This window comes from Oncorhynchus mykiss, chromosome 30, assembly GCF_057628025.1.
Source record: "Oncorhynchus mykiss isolate SJ-2025 chromosome 30, ASM5762802v1, whole genome shotgun sequence".
Lineage (NCBI taxonomy): Eukaryota > Metazoa > Chordata > Actinopteri > Salmoniformes > Salmonidae > Oncorhynchus > Oncorhynchus mykiss.
In genome coordinates this window covers 16,204,298-16,222,270 of record NC_143051.1, presented here as the reverse complement: position 1 = coordinate 16,222,270, position 17,973 = coordinate 16,204,298, and the positions used below count along the sequence as shown (strand labels likewise).

The following is a 17,973-nucleotide window of genomic DNA, read 5'->3' as shown; positions in this document are numbered from 1 at the left end:
AGATTTTCTGGTCTGATGAAACCAAGATTGAACTCTTTGGCCTGAATACCAAGTGTCACATCTGGAGGAAATTTGGCACCATCCCTACGGTGAAGCATGGTGGTGGCAGCATCATGCTTTGGAGATATTTCTCAGCAACAGGGACTGGGATACTAGTCAGGATCAAGAGAAAGATGAACGAAGCAAAGTAGAGAGAGATCCTTGATGAAAACCTGCTCCACAGCGCTCAGGACATCAGACTGGGGCGAAGACAATGTAGGATCTGTTTCGGGACAAGTCTCTGAATGTCCTTGAGTGGCCTGAAAATAGCTGTAAAGCGATACTCCCCATCCAACCTGGCAGAGCTTGAGAGGATCTGCAGAGAAGAATGGAAGAAAATCCCCAAATACAGGTGTGCCAAGCTCATAGCGTCATACCCAAGAAGACTCAAGGCTGTAATCGCTGCCAAAGGTGGTTCAACAAAGTACTGAGTAAAGGGTCTGGAGTGGTAGGTTAGGCTATATGACTATGTGTATGTGTATTCCATGTGTAACTCTATGTTGTTGTTTGTGTCACACTGCTTTGCTTCATCTTGGCCAGGTCGCAGTTGTAAATGAGAACTTGTTCTCAACTAGCCTACCTGGTTAAATAAAGGTGAAATAAAAAATAAATAAATAAATGCCTGTTGATGGATCACAGAGTGGAGTAGTAAGCTAGGTTATGAGGACTGGGCTCTATCACAAGCTGGTGACATGATGAGTCTTCCCACATTCAGATGCATCAGATGGATGTTATTTAAGTGGGTATTACGTGTAGATTGATGACGGAAAAAATGATTTAATACATTTTAGAATAAGCCTGTAACGTAACAAAATGTGGAAAAAGTCAAGCTCTGAATACTTTCCGAATGCACTATTCAACTATATAGTTTAAATGGCACCAGGACAGGGTGTTACCAGTGGTGCATTGCGGCTGTTGTCAATATCGACGGGGCTGGGGGCGGTGGAGTACATGTAACTGAACAAACGCTCTATCTTCCTCAGGGGAACTCCGCCTCCTCGATCTGATATCTAGAAACAACAACAACAACAACGTTACAGATCTGATCCACTCTCGGTTCCAGCCGATCTTCCTGTTGTCTCCCCAAATATCATATTAGGACCTAGCAGGAAATCTATAGTAATACTGTACGTATTCATAGACAAATATACACATTCAACTGTACACACTAGGCGTCTATGTCCCATGGTATTATTTCCAACCTGCATGTGTGGAAGGATGTTGGATGTGCATGCACTACCTTTTGTATGCTGTGAATGTGATGTGTCATGTCTCATTGTGATGGTGGATGGTTAATACTCTCTGAGCCTTTGTTTACCTTGATTGTTAGGTCCTCACTGCCCAGTGAGACTCGGACTTTGACCGGCGGGAGATGCAGGGCCATTTCATGAGTCTCCACTGTTGCTCTCATGGCGTTCTGGAAACAAAACAACCATTGCTTGAGAAAATGACAAAGTAATATGAATCAAATTGAGGTCATATAAATAAAAGTGACATAGTAAGGACATGTTTGGTGTACCTTGAAGAGCTCAAACAGCATGTGGTAGAGATGGGAAGGAACATAGACAATACGAAGAGGCTGGTCAGGACCTTTGGCTGAGGAACACTGAGCATTACTCCAAATGACTCCAAACCAAACATGACTTAGACTTATTGAAAATGTATAACATACACAACTGAGAATAGAAGTTACTAGAAACTAAAAGCAACTTTCACATCTTATTGCAAATGCATAACATGCACAACTCAACTCAATAACCACTATCAAATTCAGAATTTACTCTTCTGCCAAACTAATCTCGTTACCAGCCATTTTTGTTGGCTAGGGCCCAGTTTTAAAAAAAATATTGTCTATTTCGGACAGGATTCAATGCATATAAATATAATGGGAGTCCCCATTCAAGTCAACAATTTGTTCCTTCTATTCATTCTATTTTTATGCATTGAATCCCATTCGATAGGGGAAATCCAGACAGATGACTTGGAAAAACTGGGCCCTGGGGACAAGGCTACTACCAACCAAGCCCATGAACAGACCTTGTTTTCCTTTTTTATGGCTCATTTAACATGGTGACTATTAAAATAGCTGAATTTGGGTGAACTGAGGTTTATTATTAAGAGTTGGACTTGGACGCTTCCCTGAGAGAAATCTGCCCGGCGACAAGACTGAGCATGTAGCAAGGGTCTTGTTGCTGTTCTGTTCCACTGCTGCTGACTGCTGGAGACAGATAAACTGGTGGGGATTGATTTGGTGCACATTGACCAAAGGCAAGCTATGATGAATCATTAATTCTAATGTGACTGTTCAACACCCCAATGTAATGTATTAGATGTAGGTGATGCTATTTTATGGCTGGGATGTATGTTTGGGCACCAAATGACATCTGGATTTGATCTAGTTTAGGCAAAGGTGATTATTTGTCATGGTTAGACTTTTGAAGTGGTGCTATTGGCTGTTATCCTGTTCATGCGACACATATAACCTACACAGGGGCGATACACAGGTATACATTCAATACTTATTGACTTCTATGTAACTGACATGTATGAATGAATGGTTCTCTGTAGACATGGCTGCCTGTGGTTCAAAGTCTGTGTGCCTCAGATACAGAAAACACAATCTCTGAACACCACTAAATATCTCTGAACAACACTTACACAGTCTAGCCTGTGCAAACAAACACACACACTTAGCAAATTGCGCCCCAAATTGAGTAGACAAATAGGAATTGAATGCGAGATCAAGAATACCCAACCCACTCGCAGATAAATAAACTTAACTGAAACCTAGCCAAACCTCAAATGACTCACAATGCAAATATGACCTTGCAGATTGTTTCTGTAAACCTAATCTTACATTTAATTGTTGGTCATTTAGCAGTCTCTCTTATCCAGAGCAATTTACAGGAGCAATTAGTTAAGTGCCTTGCTCAAGAGCACATCAACAGATTTTTCACCTAGTTGGCTTGGGGATTCGGACCAGCGACCTTTAGGTTACTGGCCCGACGCTCTTAACTGCTAGGCTACCAACCCCCACAGGCTTCCCAAATGTTACTATTTTAGAAATAGGAGAACTAGAAACAGCTTCAAGATTCTCTGGCCATTCTCCTTTCGATTGGCACAATACAACATGTGACTGCATAATGTTGTATCAAACAGACCTGACACCAAATAGTATTTGAAAGATTTCAAATACTTTGTGCATTTGATTGAGCCCATCAGCAGTGCCAGCTGGGCTGGTTTATACTTCTGGGACTATTCTATTGGATCAATTGAGCCAGGCAAGCTCAACCAAGCACAGCTACTACAGCTCAATCAAGAGCAGCTAAAGTATTTGAAGGGAAACAAATACAAACTGAACCAAGGTCTGTTCAGCCCGGTATAGAATGTGATTTACCGTTGACTTGTGTGAGGTCAATCTCTGGCGAGGTCATGTAGTACTGTTCACAGAGCATCTTGGAGCTATCAAAGGCATCTGGGAACAGACAGACAAAACTAGGACTGTAGTACACTGACATTCAATCTAGTTACCATAACAACTAAATGTAATAACCGTTACAAAAGTAGAATAATAAACTAGACAAAATGACATGTAGCAACAGGGACAGGTGGAGAACCGTCTGTCTCTGTATCCATTTAAAAATTATTACGTTTACACACATCTTCTACTGTGTTTAAAATTACAGGAGAATTTATATTCTGTGCAGATCAAGGTGAAAAGGTTGCCTGGCTACCAATCCACATCGCTCTGGCCCAACGCCACGCCCACTAACGTTTTCCTCTCCAAGAGGAGTCCCTCCTCTGCAACTTCTTCTTCAAACCGTTCTGATTGGTCACAGAAACTGATGGGTTGGGCCAGAGCCGGCCTACACGAATCGTGAATTATGTTATTTTGATGTCAGCTCAAACGACTTCTAGGATGACATGTTCAGACATGTTCACAACCACCTACTGTAGCAGTGAGAAAGATGGTGAGATTACTCCTGTAAATCAAGTTTGTTATCTCGGGACTAAGTATAGTGTGTGTTTGTGTGGCATGTTGTAGCTGATGAGGGACAGCACCTTTTACCACCTCCGTCACGGCGCAGTCAGGGTCGATGGTGCCAATGTGCTTGGGATGGGCGGGGTTGGCGCTTCCATCAAAGATGAGAGCTGAATAGGTACATGAAATTCATGTGGTAATAACCACACCTGGATGCCGATTCAAAAACACGTCACAATGGTACTTTTGAGTATGGTATACAGTGCATTCGGAAAGTATTCAGATCCCTTCACATTTTCCACATTTTGTTAGGTTACAGACTTATTCTAAAATTGCTTTAAAAAATATATATATAAAAAAAAATCTAAATAAATACCCCATAATGACAAAGCGAAAACAAATGCATTGCATAAGTGTCATGGTTCCTCCGGGTACCAGAGGGCGGCAGAGACGCCCCTAGAGACTTTGTTTGATACCCAGGTGTTTCTTTTTATTTCATTATTGCTTCCCCTTTAAGAGAGGTGTTTTCTGTTCCCTTTTGTTAGCTCATGGATTTAGTTTCTTGTATGTCTCCCCCGTGTAGATTGAGTACTAGTGTTTATTGTTTTGGTTTTTGAGTTTCCTGTATTGTTTTGTTTATTTTTTCCAAGTAAAGTCTTTACGTTTTCTCAGGTCGCCGTTTCCTGGTCTGGTTCATTCTCTGTTCTTGGGTTCAACATTACCACGTTACAATAAGTATTGAGACCCTTTGGTATGAGACTCGAAATTGAACTCAGGTGCATCCTGTTTCCATTGATCATCCTTGAGATGTTTCTACAACTTGATTGGAGTCCACCTGTGCTAAATTCAATTGATGTGACATGATTTGGAAAGACAGACACAGTTGAGGTCGAAGGATTGGTCCGTATGGCTCCGAAACAGGATTGTGCCGAGGCACAGATCTGGGGAAGGGTACCAAAAATTGTCTACAGCATTAAGGTCCCCAAGAACACAGTGGCCTCTATCATTCTTAAATGGAAGAAGTTTGAAACCACCAAGACTCTTCCTAGAGCTGGCCGCCTGGCCAAACTGAGCAATCAGGGGAGAAGGGCCTTGTTCAGGGAGGTGACCAAGAACCCGATGGTCACTCTGACAGAGCTCCAGACTTCTTTTGTGGAGATGGGAGAACCTTCCAGAAGGACAACCATCTCTGCAACACACTACCAATCAGGTCTTTAAGGTAGAGTGGCCAGATGGAATCCACTCCTCGCTGAAAGGCACGACAGCCCGCTTGGAGTTTGCCAAAAGGCACCGAAAGGACTCTCAGACCGTGAGAAACAAGATTCTCTGGTCTGATGAAACTAATATTGAACTCTTTGGCCTGAATGCCAAGCGTCACATCTGGAGGAAACCTGGCACCATCCCTACGGTGAGGCATGGTGGTGGCAGCATCATGCTGTGGGGATGTTTTTCAGCAGCAGGGACTGGGAGACTAGTCAAGATCGAGGAAAAGATTAACAGAGCAACATAGAGAAAGATACTTGATGAAAACCTGCTCCAGAGCACTCAGGACCCAAGACAACAACCCCAAGCACACAGCCAAGTCAACGAAGGATTGGCTTCGGGACAAGTCTCTTAATGTCTTTGAGTGGCCCAGCCAGAGTCCGGACTTGAACCCGATTGAACATCTCTGGAGAGACCTGAAAATAGCTGTGCAGTTATGGTCCCCATCCAACCTGACAGAGGATCTGCAGAGAAGAATAAGAGAAACTCCCCAAATAGAGACGTGCCAGGAAGACTCGAGGCTGTAATCGCTGAGTAAAGGGTCTGAATAATGAATATGATATTTCATTATTACATTACATTTTTTTTTTTTTTTTCTAAAAACCTGTTTTTGCTTTGGCATTATGTGGTATTGTGTGTAGATTTACGAGGGGAAAAAACCATTTAAACCATTTTTGAATAAGGCTGTAACGTAAAAAGTCAAGGGGTCTGAATACTTTACGAATGCACTGTATATTAATATATTATTATAGTAGTATGGTATACACTGAGTGTACAAAACATTACACCTGCTCTTTCCATGACTAAGACTGATCAGGTGAAAGCTATGATCCCTTATTGATGTCACTTGATAAATCCACTTCAATCAGTATAGATGAAGGGGAGGAGACAGGTTAAAGGAGGACTCTTAAGCCTTGAGACAATTGAGACATGGATTGCATATGTGTGCCATTCAGAGGATGAATGGGCAAGACAAAATATTTAAGTGCCTTTGAATGGGGTATGCCTGGCGCACCGGTTTGAGTGTGTCAAGAACATCAACACTGCTGGGTTTTTCACACTCAACAGTTTCCTGTGTGTATCAAGATAATCCACCACCCAAAGGCCATCCAGCCAACTTGACATATTGGAGTCAGCATCCCTGTGGAAGGCTTTCAACACCTTGTAGAGCCCATACCTCAGCTAATTGAGGCTGTTCTGAGGGCAAAAGGGGGGGGGTGCAACTCAATATTAGGGAGATGTTCCAAATGCTTGGTACCCTCAGTGTATATTTAGTATTGTATACTGACAGTGCTGGTTCATGATCATGCGTGTGGAGATGCGGCTCATGTAGAAGCGATCCAAGAAGTACTGGACGTTCTGATTGGTCACAGGGTCGGAGCCAAAGGCATCCTTGTACTCCACCACTCCCTGTGCCATGGTGGTAACCACGTTGTTGTGGCGGTTCCTGATGTTCACCAGCGTCTCAGTGAACCTGAGGGGAGACAGGACAGGAAAGGGGTTTTAATGCTGGGTCTTAGGTTCACAACTCGGCACATTCCAACACGCTACCATGAAAGGAACCTAAGATACGTAGCTGGGTGGATAGATGTCAAACTTCATTCATTCATCATCCAGCCATCCGTTCATCCAGTCATTCACTAACACCTGCAAGGTTGCTACCAACTCAAAACCATATTTTGCGAAAGCCTGTAAATCATTCTATTCTGTATGCAGTAGAGCCAGAGTTATGGTTGAAGTGTTTATCCATCAGATCACGTTCCATTCCAGATTAAGATTACAGATAATAATCAATCTATTATTCAGTTAAAGGAAGTAGCTATTAATGGGCTGAGCTTAGAGAAAGACTATCTTTCCTTTCCTGAATGAACTATGATTCAGTTATCTAATGAGACGTGCTGAACAGTAGCAAGACAAGGCTACTACCTATCTGCTGGATGTCACTGTGTGTAATTGACTTACTTCTTCAGGATCTTTTTATCATCGGGCTCTTTCTCCAGGAAGCCCACTATCTCCATCAGACTTGTTGCATACCTGTAGGAATACAACACAGAAGACTGGTTAGATTACACAGGGAAACACTAATACATCAGGCTTTATAGGGTATTCATACAGCGTATTCTTAAAGCAGCCTCCAGTATCTATGTTGCAATAGTCTATGTGCTGGGGGGCTAGGGTCAGTCTGTTATATCTGGGGTAATTATCCTTTCTTACCTGGTGACCTGTGTGAATTTATGTATGCTCCCTCTATCGCCCTCTTCCTTCCCTCCGGAGGACCTGAGCCCTAGGACCATGCCTCAGGACTACCTGGCCTGATGACTCCTGGCTGTCCCCAGTCCACCTGGTCATGCTGCTGCTCCATTTTCAACCGTTCTGCCTGCGGCTATGGAACCCTGACCTGTTCACCGGACGTGCTACCTTGTCCCAGACCTGCTGTTTTCAACTCTCTCTCTCTACCGCACCTGCTGTCACAACCTCTGAATGTTTGGCTATGAAAAGCCAACTGACATTTATTCCTGAGGTGCTGACCTGTTGCACCCTCTACAACCAGTGATTATTATTTGACGCTACTGGTCATCTATGAACGTTTGTACATCTTGAAGAACAATCTGGCCTTAATGGCCATGTACTCTTATAATCTCCACCCGGCATAGTCAGAAGAGGACTGGCCACCCCTCAGTTCCTCTCTAAGTTTATTCCTAAGTTCCTGCCTTTCTATTGAGTTTTTCCTAGCCACTGTGCTTCTACATCTGCATTGCTTGCTGTTTGGGGTTTAAGGATGGGTTTCTGTACAGCACTTTGGGATATCAGCTGATGTAAGAAGGGCTTTATAAATACATTTGATTTGATAGAGCATTCATTAAGCATTTATAAGAAATGTGCTTGGAAGTGTAGCAAGACATTTTCTTATGAATGAATGATTTCTGAAGTATCTACAAGCATAATAAAAGGTTATATTAATGCTTCATTAAACTTTTGAAGTTTCTTTCAAAGTGGGGCCGAAATAAAGGTCTTCATTGAATTCTGCCCTGAGAATGTGGCCAATAGAAGCCAAAAACCAGGGCACTTCTTTCCTTCAGCTAATCCCTTTGGACTGTTCGGTTCCTCGTTGACTCCTGGAGTTCCTCGTTGACTCCTGGCGTTCCACTGTTGGAAATCTCAGAATTCTATTTGGGAACGGCCTCTGACTCTCTTGTAGTGACCATGGAAACCAAAGGGTGTGTTTATACATGCTATAATAACTAGGGCTACTTGTGACTGGAGATAGGGTGCCATTTGGGACATGCAGACTAGGCCTATTCCCTATATAGTGCACTACTTTTGACAAGAGCCATATGGGCCTTGGTAAAAAGTAGTGCACTAAATAGGGAATAGGGTGCCATTTGGGCCATCATGTTCCCTCCGATGTAAAAACATTCCTCACAATTTTCATCCTCTCAAAACCTAAATATTCTCTCTGTACAGCAAACCCTAAATACTTCTGACCTAGTGGAAGAAGGCCTCCTAAGTTAAACCAGTAAGCATTTTAGTAGCCTACTTATCAGCCTACTAGTTTGGTCAGAGAAGTCACTATTAAGGCCTAGTTAAGAGGCTGTGAAGCTGTAAGTTAAATTGTACTGACTTCAGTGACTTGAAGATAGTCAGGAAGGTAGGTGAGAGATCAGAGTGGCTGACTGTTTTCAAACCCTCTGTCCACCAATTGACCTTGAACCCTCCCACTCTACTAACACAGCTGTTGCATTGGCTACATACTTTAACAGATATATTAGGCTAACTATCTTGAATTACAAAGTTTACCTGTAACATTTGTTGATGCCAGTCACCACTACCCAAGCTAAATAAATGCCAAATCAATATTGTTGATGGAAAAAGCCACAGCCTGGATATGAAAATAGCCTCAATAGAGTAGCGATGACGTAGACAGCTACATTTAGACCCAGTTTATAAATATCTGCCGTACCATGACATTGCCAATAACGTCGGCACATACAGTATGGTTCTGTACTGGTCATCTATCACAGCGGTAGTGTCCCAAATGTTACCCTATTCCCAATATAGTGCACTACTTTTGACAAGGGCCTCTAAGGCAATGGTCAAAAGTAGTGCACTAGGTAGGGAATAGGGTGCAATTTGGGACTAACTTTTAGAGGTAGACCGATTATGATTTTTCAACGCTGATACCGATACCAATTATTGGAGGACCAAAAAAAGCTGATACTCATTAAATCGGCCAATTGTTTTTATTTATTTGTAATAATGACAAATACCGAATTAACATTTATTTTAACTTAATATAATACATCAATGAAATGAACTTAGCCTCAAATAAATAATGAAACATGTTCAATTTGGTTTAAATAATGCAAAAACAAAGTGTTGGAGAAGAAAGTAAAAGTGCAATATGTGCTATGTAAGAAAGCTAACGTTTCAGCTCCTTGCTCAGAACATGAGAACATATGAAAGCTGGTGGTTCCTTTTAACATGACTCTTCAATATTCCCAGGTAAGAAGTTTTAGGTTGTACTTATTATAGGAATTATAGGACTATTTGTATTTCATTAACCTTTGACTATTGGATGTTCTTATAGGCACTTTAGTATTGCCAGTGTAACAGTATAGCTTCCGTCCCTCTCCTCGCTCCTACCTGGGCTCGAACCAGGAACACATCGACAACAGCCACCCTTGAAGCAGCGTTACCCATGCAGAGCAAGGGGAACAACCACTCCAAGTCTCAGAGCGAGTGACGTTTGAAACGCTATTAGCACGCACCCCGCTAACTAGCTAGCCATTTCACATCGGTTACACCAGCCTAATCTCGAGAGTTGATAGGCTTGAAGTCATAAACAGGGCAATGCTTGAAGCACAACGAAGAGCTGCTGGTAAAACACACAAAAGTGCTGTTTGAATGAATGCTTACGAGCCTGCTGCTGCCTACCACCGCTCAGTCAGACTGCTCTATCAAATCATAGAATTAGTTATAACATAATAACACACAGAAATACGAGCCTTAGGTCATTAATATGGTTGAATCCGGAAACTATCATCTCGAAAACAAGACGTTTATTCTTTCAGTGAAATACGGAACCGTTCTGTATTTTATCTAACGGGTGGCATCCATTAGTCTAAATATTCCTGTTACATTGCACAACCTTCAACGTTAAGTCATAATTACGTAAAATTCTGGCAAATTAGCCGGCCCAAACTGTTGCATATACCCTGACTCTGCGTGCAATGAACACAAGAGAAGTGACACAATTTCACAAGGTTAATATTGCCTGCTAACCTGGATTTCTTTTAGCTAAATATGCAGGTTTAAAATATATACTTCTGTGTATTGATTTTAAGAAAGGAATTGATGTTTATGGTTAGGTACACATTGGAGCAACGATACGCACTGCATCGATTATATGCAACGCAGGACACGCTAGATAAACTAGTAATATCATCAACCATGTGTAGTTAACTAGTGATTATGATTGATTGATTGTTTTTTATAAGATAAGTTTAATGCTAGCTAGCAACTTACCTTGGCTTACTGCATTCGCATAACAGGCAGGCTCCTCGTGGAGTGCAATGTAATCAGGTGGTTAGAGCGTTGGACTAGTTAACTGTAAGATTGCAAGATTGAATTCCCGAGCTGACAAGGTAAAAATCTGTCGTTCTGCCCCTGAACAAGGCGGTTAACCCACCGTTCCTAGGCCGTCATTGAAAATAACTGACCTGCCTAGTTAAATAAAGATTAAATAAAAGGTGTAAAAAATAAATAATCATAAATAAATAAATCAAAATCGGCCAAATCGGTGTCCCAAAATACCGATTTCCGATTGTTATGAAAACTTGAATTCGGCCCTAATTAATCGGCCATTCCGATTAATCGGTCGACCTCTACTAACAATAAGTTATTGCCCTATTTCAGAGGTTCAACTGACATGCCATTGCATAGTAGTTATCTGATGGTTTTACCCATCTAGGAAATAGACAAATTAATTTCTCGAAAATGGTGAAGTAACATATCATAGATATCACTAGCACCATTTATTTTAGGAAAGTATGTTGTTTCAATAAGAGAACACAATTGCAAGTAACCATTTTTCCAAATGACAAATCCCTCTGACTGTCACTCACTCACTAATCCAGACGATGCACATTGTCCATCATCCCAGAAAACCTAGACCCACTCCAATTTGCATACCGCCCCAACTTATCCACAGATGACGCAATCTCTATTGCACTCCACAAAACCCTTTCCCACCTGGACAAAAGGAACACCTACGTGAGAATGCTGTTCATTGACTACAGCTCAGCGTTCAACACCATAGTGCCCTCAAAGCTCATCACTAAGCTCGGGACCCTGGGACAAAATACCTCCCTGTGCAACTGGATCCTGGACTTCCCGACAGGCTGCCCCCCAGGTGGTAAGGGTAGGCAACAAGACATCTGCCACGCTGATCCTCAACACGGGGACCCCTCAGGGGTGGGTGCTTAGTCCCCTTCTGTACTCCCTGTTCACCCATGACTGCGTGGCCAAGCATGACTCCAACACCATCATTAAGTTTGCTGACGACACAACGGCGGTAGACCTTATCACTGACAACGATGCGACAGCCTATTGGGAGGAGGTCAGAAACCTGGCAGTGTAAGGCCAGGACAACAACCTCTCCCTCAATGTGATCAAGACAAAGGAGATGTTCGTAGACTATAGAAAAAGGAGGGCAGAACATGCCATTTTTCATGGCGGCTTATTTCTGATGACCCTGTCTCACACGGCCCCCTGTTCCACTGTGATGATACATGACAATGTTCCAGGCCACATTGTCTCTCTGTACACATTTGCAGCCTAACTGACAGACAGAGATCTGAGACACAGACAGCTGGCACCCTGCCTTGTAGGCTGCAGGCTATGCACTCATACCTCTCACTGGGCCAGAGTAGTTCAGTAAGATAGTCTACATGCTGGTGTGCCCGGCCGGATAATAACATCCTACAGAGTCTGTTGGAATAGGCAATATCACCTACATATGGTTGTTCAAGATAAGGCATTTATCATATATATTTCAGACTAGCACAGAGAGTAGTGCTTGAATTGGGAAGGAGCTCACCGGAGCCTCAAATGTTCTACAGCTTGAGTTCCTGCACCACTTAAAGAATATTAGCTCAAAAGTATTGTGGAGTTCCTTCACCTAAATAAAAACTGTACCGTCACCCAAAATGGGTACCGGCACCTATTTAAGTCCAATTCAAGCATTGGCAGAGAGCAATGATCAAGTTCAATAATCAATTTCAACAAAGGTGAGGTGAAAGGAGTCTAGCTAGCTGATGAATACTTCAACAGAGTGAACCATTTCCTTTGGCACAACAAACAACAGTGAACATCAACACCTTACCATCTTAATCTCTAGCCTGCAGCTCAACTCCAAGGTAACCTAGACTGGTCCCAGATCTACAGATAATGGACATGAGGGACACAAAGACTATTGAAAGCAGGTGCTTCCACACAGGTGTGGTTCCTGAATTAATAAAGCAATTAACTTCCCATCATGCTTAGGGTCATGTATAAAATGCTGGGCAGGCCATAGGGCACTGTATAGTTTGATGAGCATGAAAATGATGTAAACCATATGCCATGGCTGTCTCAGTCAGATCTCAACCCAACTGAACACTTATGGGAGATTCTGGAGTGGCGCCTGAGACAGCTTTCTCCACCACCATCAACAAAACACCAAATTATGAGATTTATCTTGGAAAAATGGTGTCCTATCCCTCCAATAGAGTTCCAGACACTTGTAGAATATAATAGCTAATGTACTAGCTCTGTAGTAACTGTAGTGAGGGGTGTTATAACGTCACTGTACCTGCTCTGTAGTAACTGTAGTGAGGGGTGGTATAACGTTACTGTACCAGCTCTGTAGTAACTGTAGTGAGGGGTGGTATAACATCACTGTACCTGCTCTGTAGTAACTGTAGTGAGGGGTGTTATAACGTCACTGTACCTGCTCTGTAGTAACTGTAGTGAGGGGTGGTATAACGTTACTGTACCTGCTCTGTAGTAACTGTAGTGAGGGGTGGTATAACATCACTGTACCTGCTCTGTAGTAACTGTAGTGAGGGGTGTTATAACATTACTGTACCTGCTCTGTAGTAACTGTAGTGAGGGGTGTTATAACGTCACTGTACCTGCTCTGTAGTAACTGTAGTGAGGGGTGTTATAACGTCACTGTACCTGCTCTGTAGTAACTGTAGTGAGGGGTGGTATAACATCACTGTACCTGCTCTGTAGTAACTGTAGTGAGGGGTGGTATAACATCACTGTACCTGCTCTGTAGTAACTGTAGTGAGGGGTGGTATAACATCACTGTACCTGCTCTGTAGTAACTGTAGTGAGGGGTGTTATAACATTACTGTACCTGCTCTGTAGTAACTGTAGTGAGGGGTGTTATAACGTCACTGTACCTGCTCTGTAGTAACTGTAGTGAGGGGTGTTATAACGTCACTGTACCTGCTCTGTAGTAACTGTAGTGAGGGGTGTTATAACATCACTGTACCTGCTCTGTAGTAACTGTAGTGAGGGGTGGTATAACATCACTGTACCTGCTCTGTAGTAACTGTAGTGAGGGGTGTTATAACGTTACTGTACCTGCTCTGTAGTAACTGTAGTGAGGGGTGGTATAACGTTACTGTACCTGCTCTGTAGTAACTGTAGTAAGGGGTGTTATAACGTTATTGTACCTGCTCTGTAGTAACTGTAGTGAGGGGTGTTATAACGTTACTGTACCTGCTCTGTAGTAACTGTAGTGAGGGGTGGTATAACATTACTGTACCTGCTCTGTAGTAACTGTAGTGAGGGGTGTTATAACATTACTGTACCTGCTCTGTAGTAACTGTAGTGAGGGGTGGTATAACATTACTGTACCTGCTCTGTAGTAACTGTAGTGAGGGGTGTTATAACGTTACTGTACCTGCTCTGTAGTAACTGTAGTGAGGGGTGGTATAACATTACTGTACCTGCTCTGTAGTAACTGTAGTGAGGGGTGTTATAACATTACTGTACCTGCTCTGTAGTACCTGTAGTGAGGGGTGTTATAACATTACAGTACCTGCTCTGTAGTAACTGTAGTGAGGGGTGTTATAACGTTATTGTACCTGCTCTGTAATAACTGTAGTGAGGGGTGGTATAACATCACTGTACCTGCTCTGTAGTAACTGTAGTGAGGGGTGTTATAACATTACTGTACCTGCTCTGTAGTAACTGTAGTGAGGGGTGTTATAACGTCACTGTACCTGCTCTGTAGTAACTGTAGTGAGGGGTGTTATAACGTCACTGTACCTGCTCTGTAGTAACTGTAGTGAGGGGTGGTATAACATTACTGTACCTGCTCTGTAGTAACTGTAGTGAGGGGTGGTATAACGTTACTGTACCTGCTCTGTAGTAACTGTAGTGAGGGGTGGTATAACATCACTGTACCTGCTCTGTAGTAACTGTAGTGAGGGGTGTTATAACGTTACTGTACCTGCTCTGTAGTAACTGTAGTAAGGGGTGGTATAACATCACTGTACCTGCTCTGTAGTAACTGTAGTGAGGGGTGTTATAACGTCACTGTACCTGCTCTGTAGTAACTGTAGTGAGGGGTGGTATAACGTTACTGTACCTGCTCTGTAGTAACTGTAGTAAGGGGTGGTATAACATCACTGTACCTGCTCTGTAGTAACTGTAGTGAGGGGTGGTATAACATCACTGTACCTGCTCTGTAGTAACTGTAGTGAGGGGTGGTATAACATCACTGTACCTGCTCTGTAGTAACTGTAGTGAGGGGTGGTATAACATCACTGTACCTGCTCTGTAGTAACTGTAGTGAGGGGTGTTATAACGTTAATGTACCTGCTCTGTAGTAACTGTAGTGAGGGGTGTTATAACATTACTGTACCTGCTCTGTAGTAACTGTAGTGAGGGGTGGTATAACATCACTGTACCTGCTCTGTAGTAACTGTAGTGAGGGGTGTTATAACGTTACTGTACCTGCTCTGTAGTGAGGGGTGGTATAACATTACTGTACCTACTCTGTAGTAACTGTAGTGAGGGGTGTTAAAACATTACTGTACCTGCTCTGTAGTAACTGTAGTGAGGGGTGTTATAACGTTACTGTACCTGCTCTGTAGTAACTGTAGTGAGGGGTGTTATAACATTACTGTACCTGCTCTGTAGTAACTGTAGTGAGGGGTGTTATAACGTTACTGTACCTGCTCTGTAGTGAGGGGTGGTATAACATTACTGTACCTGCTCTGTAGTAACTGTAGTGAGGGGTGTTATAACGTTACTGTACCTGCTCTGTAGTAACTGTAGTGAGGGGTGTTATAACGTTACTGTACCAGCTCTGTAGTAACTGTAGTGAGGGGTGTTATAACATTACTGTACCTGCTCTGTAGTAACTGTAGTGAGGGGTGGTATAACATTACTGTACCTGCTCTGTAGTAACTGTAGTGAGGGGTGTTATAACGTTACTGTACCTGCACTGTAGTAACTGTAGTAAGGGGTGGTATAACATCACTGTACCTGCTCTGTAGTAACTGTAGTGAGGGGTGTTATAACGTTAATGTACCTGCTCTGTAGTAACTGTAGTGAGGGGTGTTATAACATTACTGTACCTGCTCTGTAGTAACTGTAGTGAGGGGTGTTATAACATCACTGTACCTGCTCTGTAGTAACTGTAGTGAGGGGTGTTATAACGTTACTGTACCTGCTCTGTAGTAACTGTAGTGAGGGGTGTTATAACATTACTGTACCTGCTCTGTAGTAACTGTAGTGAGGGGTGGTATAACATTACTGTACCTGCTCTGTAGTAACTGTAGTGAGGGGTGTTATAACGTTACTGTACCTGCTCTGTAGTAACTGTAGTGAGGGGTGGTATAACATTACTGTACCTGCTCTGTAGTAACTGTAGTGAGGGGTGTTATAACATTACTGTACCTGCTCTGTAGTAACTGTAGTGAGGGGTGGTATAACATTACTGTACCTGCTCTGTAGTAACTGTAGTGAGGGGTGTTATAACGTTACTGTACCTGCTCTGTAGTAACTGTAGTGAGGGGTGGTATAACGTTACTGTACCTGCTCTGTAGTGAGGGGTGGTATAACATTACTGTACCTGCTCTGTAGTAACTGTAGTGAGGGGTGTTATAACGTTACTGTACCTGCTCTGTAGTAACTGTAGTGAGGGGTGTTATAACGTTAATGTACCTGCTCTGTAGTAACTGTAGTGAGGGGTGTTATAACATTACTGTACCTGCTCTGTAGTAACTGTAGTGAGGGGTGGTATAACATTACTGTACCTGCTCTGTAGTAACTGTAGTGAGGGGTGTTATAACGTTACTGTACCTGCACTGTAGTAACTGTAGTAAGGGGTGGTATAACATCACTGTACCTGCTCTGTAGTAACTGTAGTGAGGGGTGTTATAACGTTAATGTACCTGCTCTGTAGTAACTGTAGTGAGGGGTGTTATAACATTACTGTACCTGCTCTGTAGTAACTGTAGTGAGGGGTGTTATAACATCACTGTACCTGCTCTGTAGTAACTGTAGTGAGGGGTGTTATAACGTTACTGTACCTGCTCTGTAGTAACTGTAGTGAGGGGTGTTATAACATTACTGTACCTGCTCTGTAGTAACTGTAGTGAGGGGTGGTATAACATTACTGTACCTGCTCTGTAGTAACTGTAGTGAGGGGTGTTATAACGTTAATGTACCTGCTCTGTAGTAACTGTAGTGAGGGGTGGTATAACATTACTGTACCTGCTCTGTAGTAACTGTAGTGAGGGGTGTTATAACATTACTGTACCTGCTCTGTAGTAACTGTAGTGAGGGGTGGTATAACATTACTGTACCTGCTCTGTAGTAACTGTAGTGAGGGGTGTTATAACGTTACTGTACCTGCTCTGTAGTAACTGTAGTGAGGGGTGGTATAACATTACTGTACCTGCTCTGTAGTAACTGTAGTGAGGGGTGTTATAACATTACTGTACCTGCTCTGTAGTACCTGTAGTGAGGGGTGTTATAACATTACAGTACCTGCTCTGTAGTAACTGTAGTGAGGGGTGTTATAACGTTATTGTACCTGCTCTGTAATAACTGTAGTGAGGGGTGGTATAACATCACTGTACCTGCTCTGTAGTAACTGTAGTGAGGGGTGTTATAACATTACTGTACCTGCTCTGTAGTAACTGTAGTGAGGGGTGTTATAACGTCACTGTACCTGCTCTGTAGTAACTGTAGTGAGGGGTGTTATAACGTCACTGTACCTGCTCTGTAGTAACTGTAGTGAGGGGTGGTATAACATCACTGTACCTGCTCTGTAGTAACTGTAGTGAGGGGTGGTATAACATCACTGTACCTGCTCTGTAGTAACTGTAGTGAGGGGTGTTATAACGTTACTGTACCTGCTCTGTAGTAACTGTAGTAAGGGGTGGTATAACATCACTGTACCTGCTCTGTAGTAACTGTAGTGAGGGGTGTTATAACGTCACTGTACCTGCTCTGTAGTAACTGTAGTGAGGGGTGGTATAACGTTACTGTACCTGCTCTGTAGTAACTGTAGTAAGGGGTGGTATAACATCACTGTACCTGCTCTGTAGTAACTGTAGTGAGGGGTGGTATAACATCACTGTACCTGCTCTGTAGTAACTGTAGTGAGGGGTGGTATA

At 42.8% G+C, this 17,973-nt stretch overlaps 1 protein-coding gene across 4 annotated transcripts in view; it reads right to left on the bottom strand.

Moving 5' to 3' along the window:
• LOC110488016 (pyruvate dehydrogenase (acetyl-transferring) kinase isozyme 2, mitochondrial) overlaps positions 1-17,973 on the bottom strand; it is a 29,987-nt gene that overhangs the window by 6,858 nt on the left and 5,156 nt on the right. For 2 of the 4 annotated variants that reach the window (XR_016493522.1, XR_016493523.1), the window contains 6 exons: positions 7,247-7,318; positions 6,574-6,758; positions 4,102-4,191; positions 3,437-3,514; positions 1,358-1,456; positions 936-1,049 (listed from right to left, as the gene is read on the bottom strand). Coding sequence is in view for 2 of the 4 variants with exons in the window: in XM_090227654.1 (XP_090083780.1) it covers positions 936-1,049; positions 1,358-1,456; positions 1,559-1,635; positions 3,437-3,514; positions 4,102-4,191; positions 6,574-6,758; positions 7,247-7,318; positions 13,183-13,220 (753 nt within the window). In the remaining 2 variants the exon portion in view is untranslated. Of the gene's footprint in view, positions 1-935; positions 1,050-1,357; positions 1,457-1,558; positions 1,636-3,436; positions 3,515-4,101; positions 4,192-6,573; positions 6,759-7,246; positions 7,319-13,182; positions 13,236-17,973 lie in introns of those variants that run through there. The other 2 variants (XM_090227654.1, XM_021559967.3) reach the window with 2 other exon arrangements.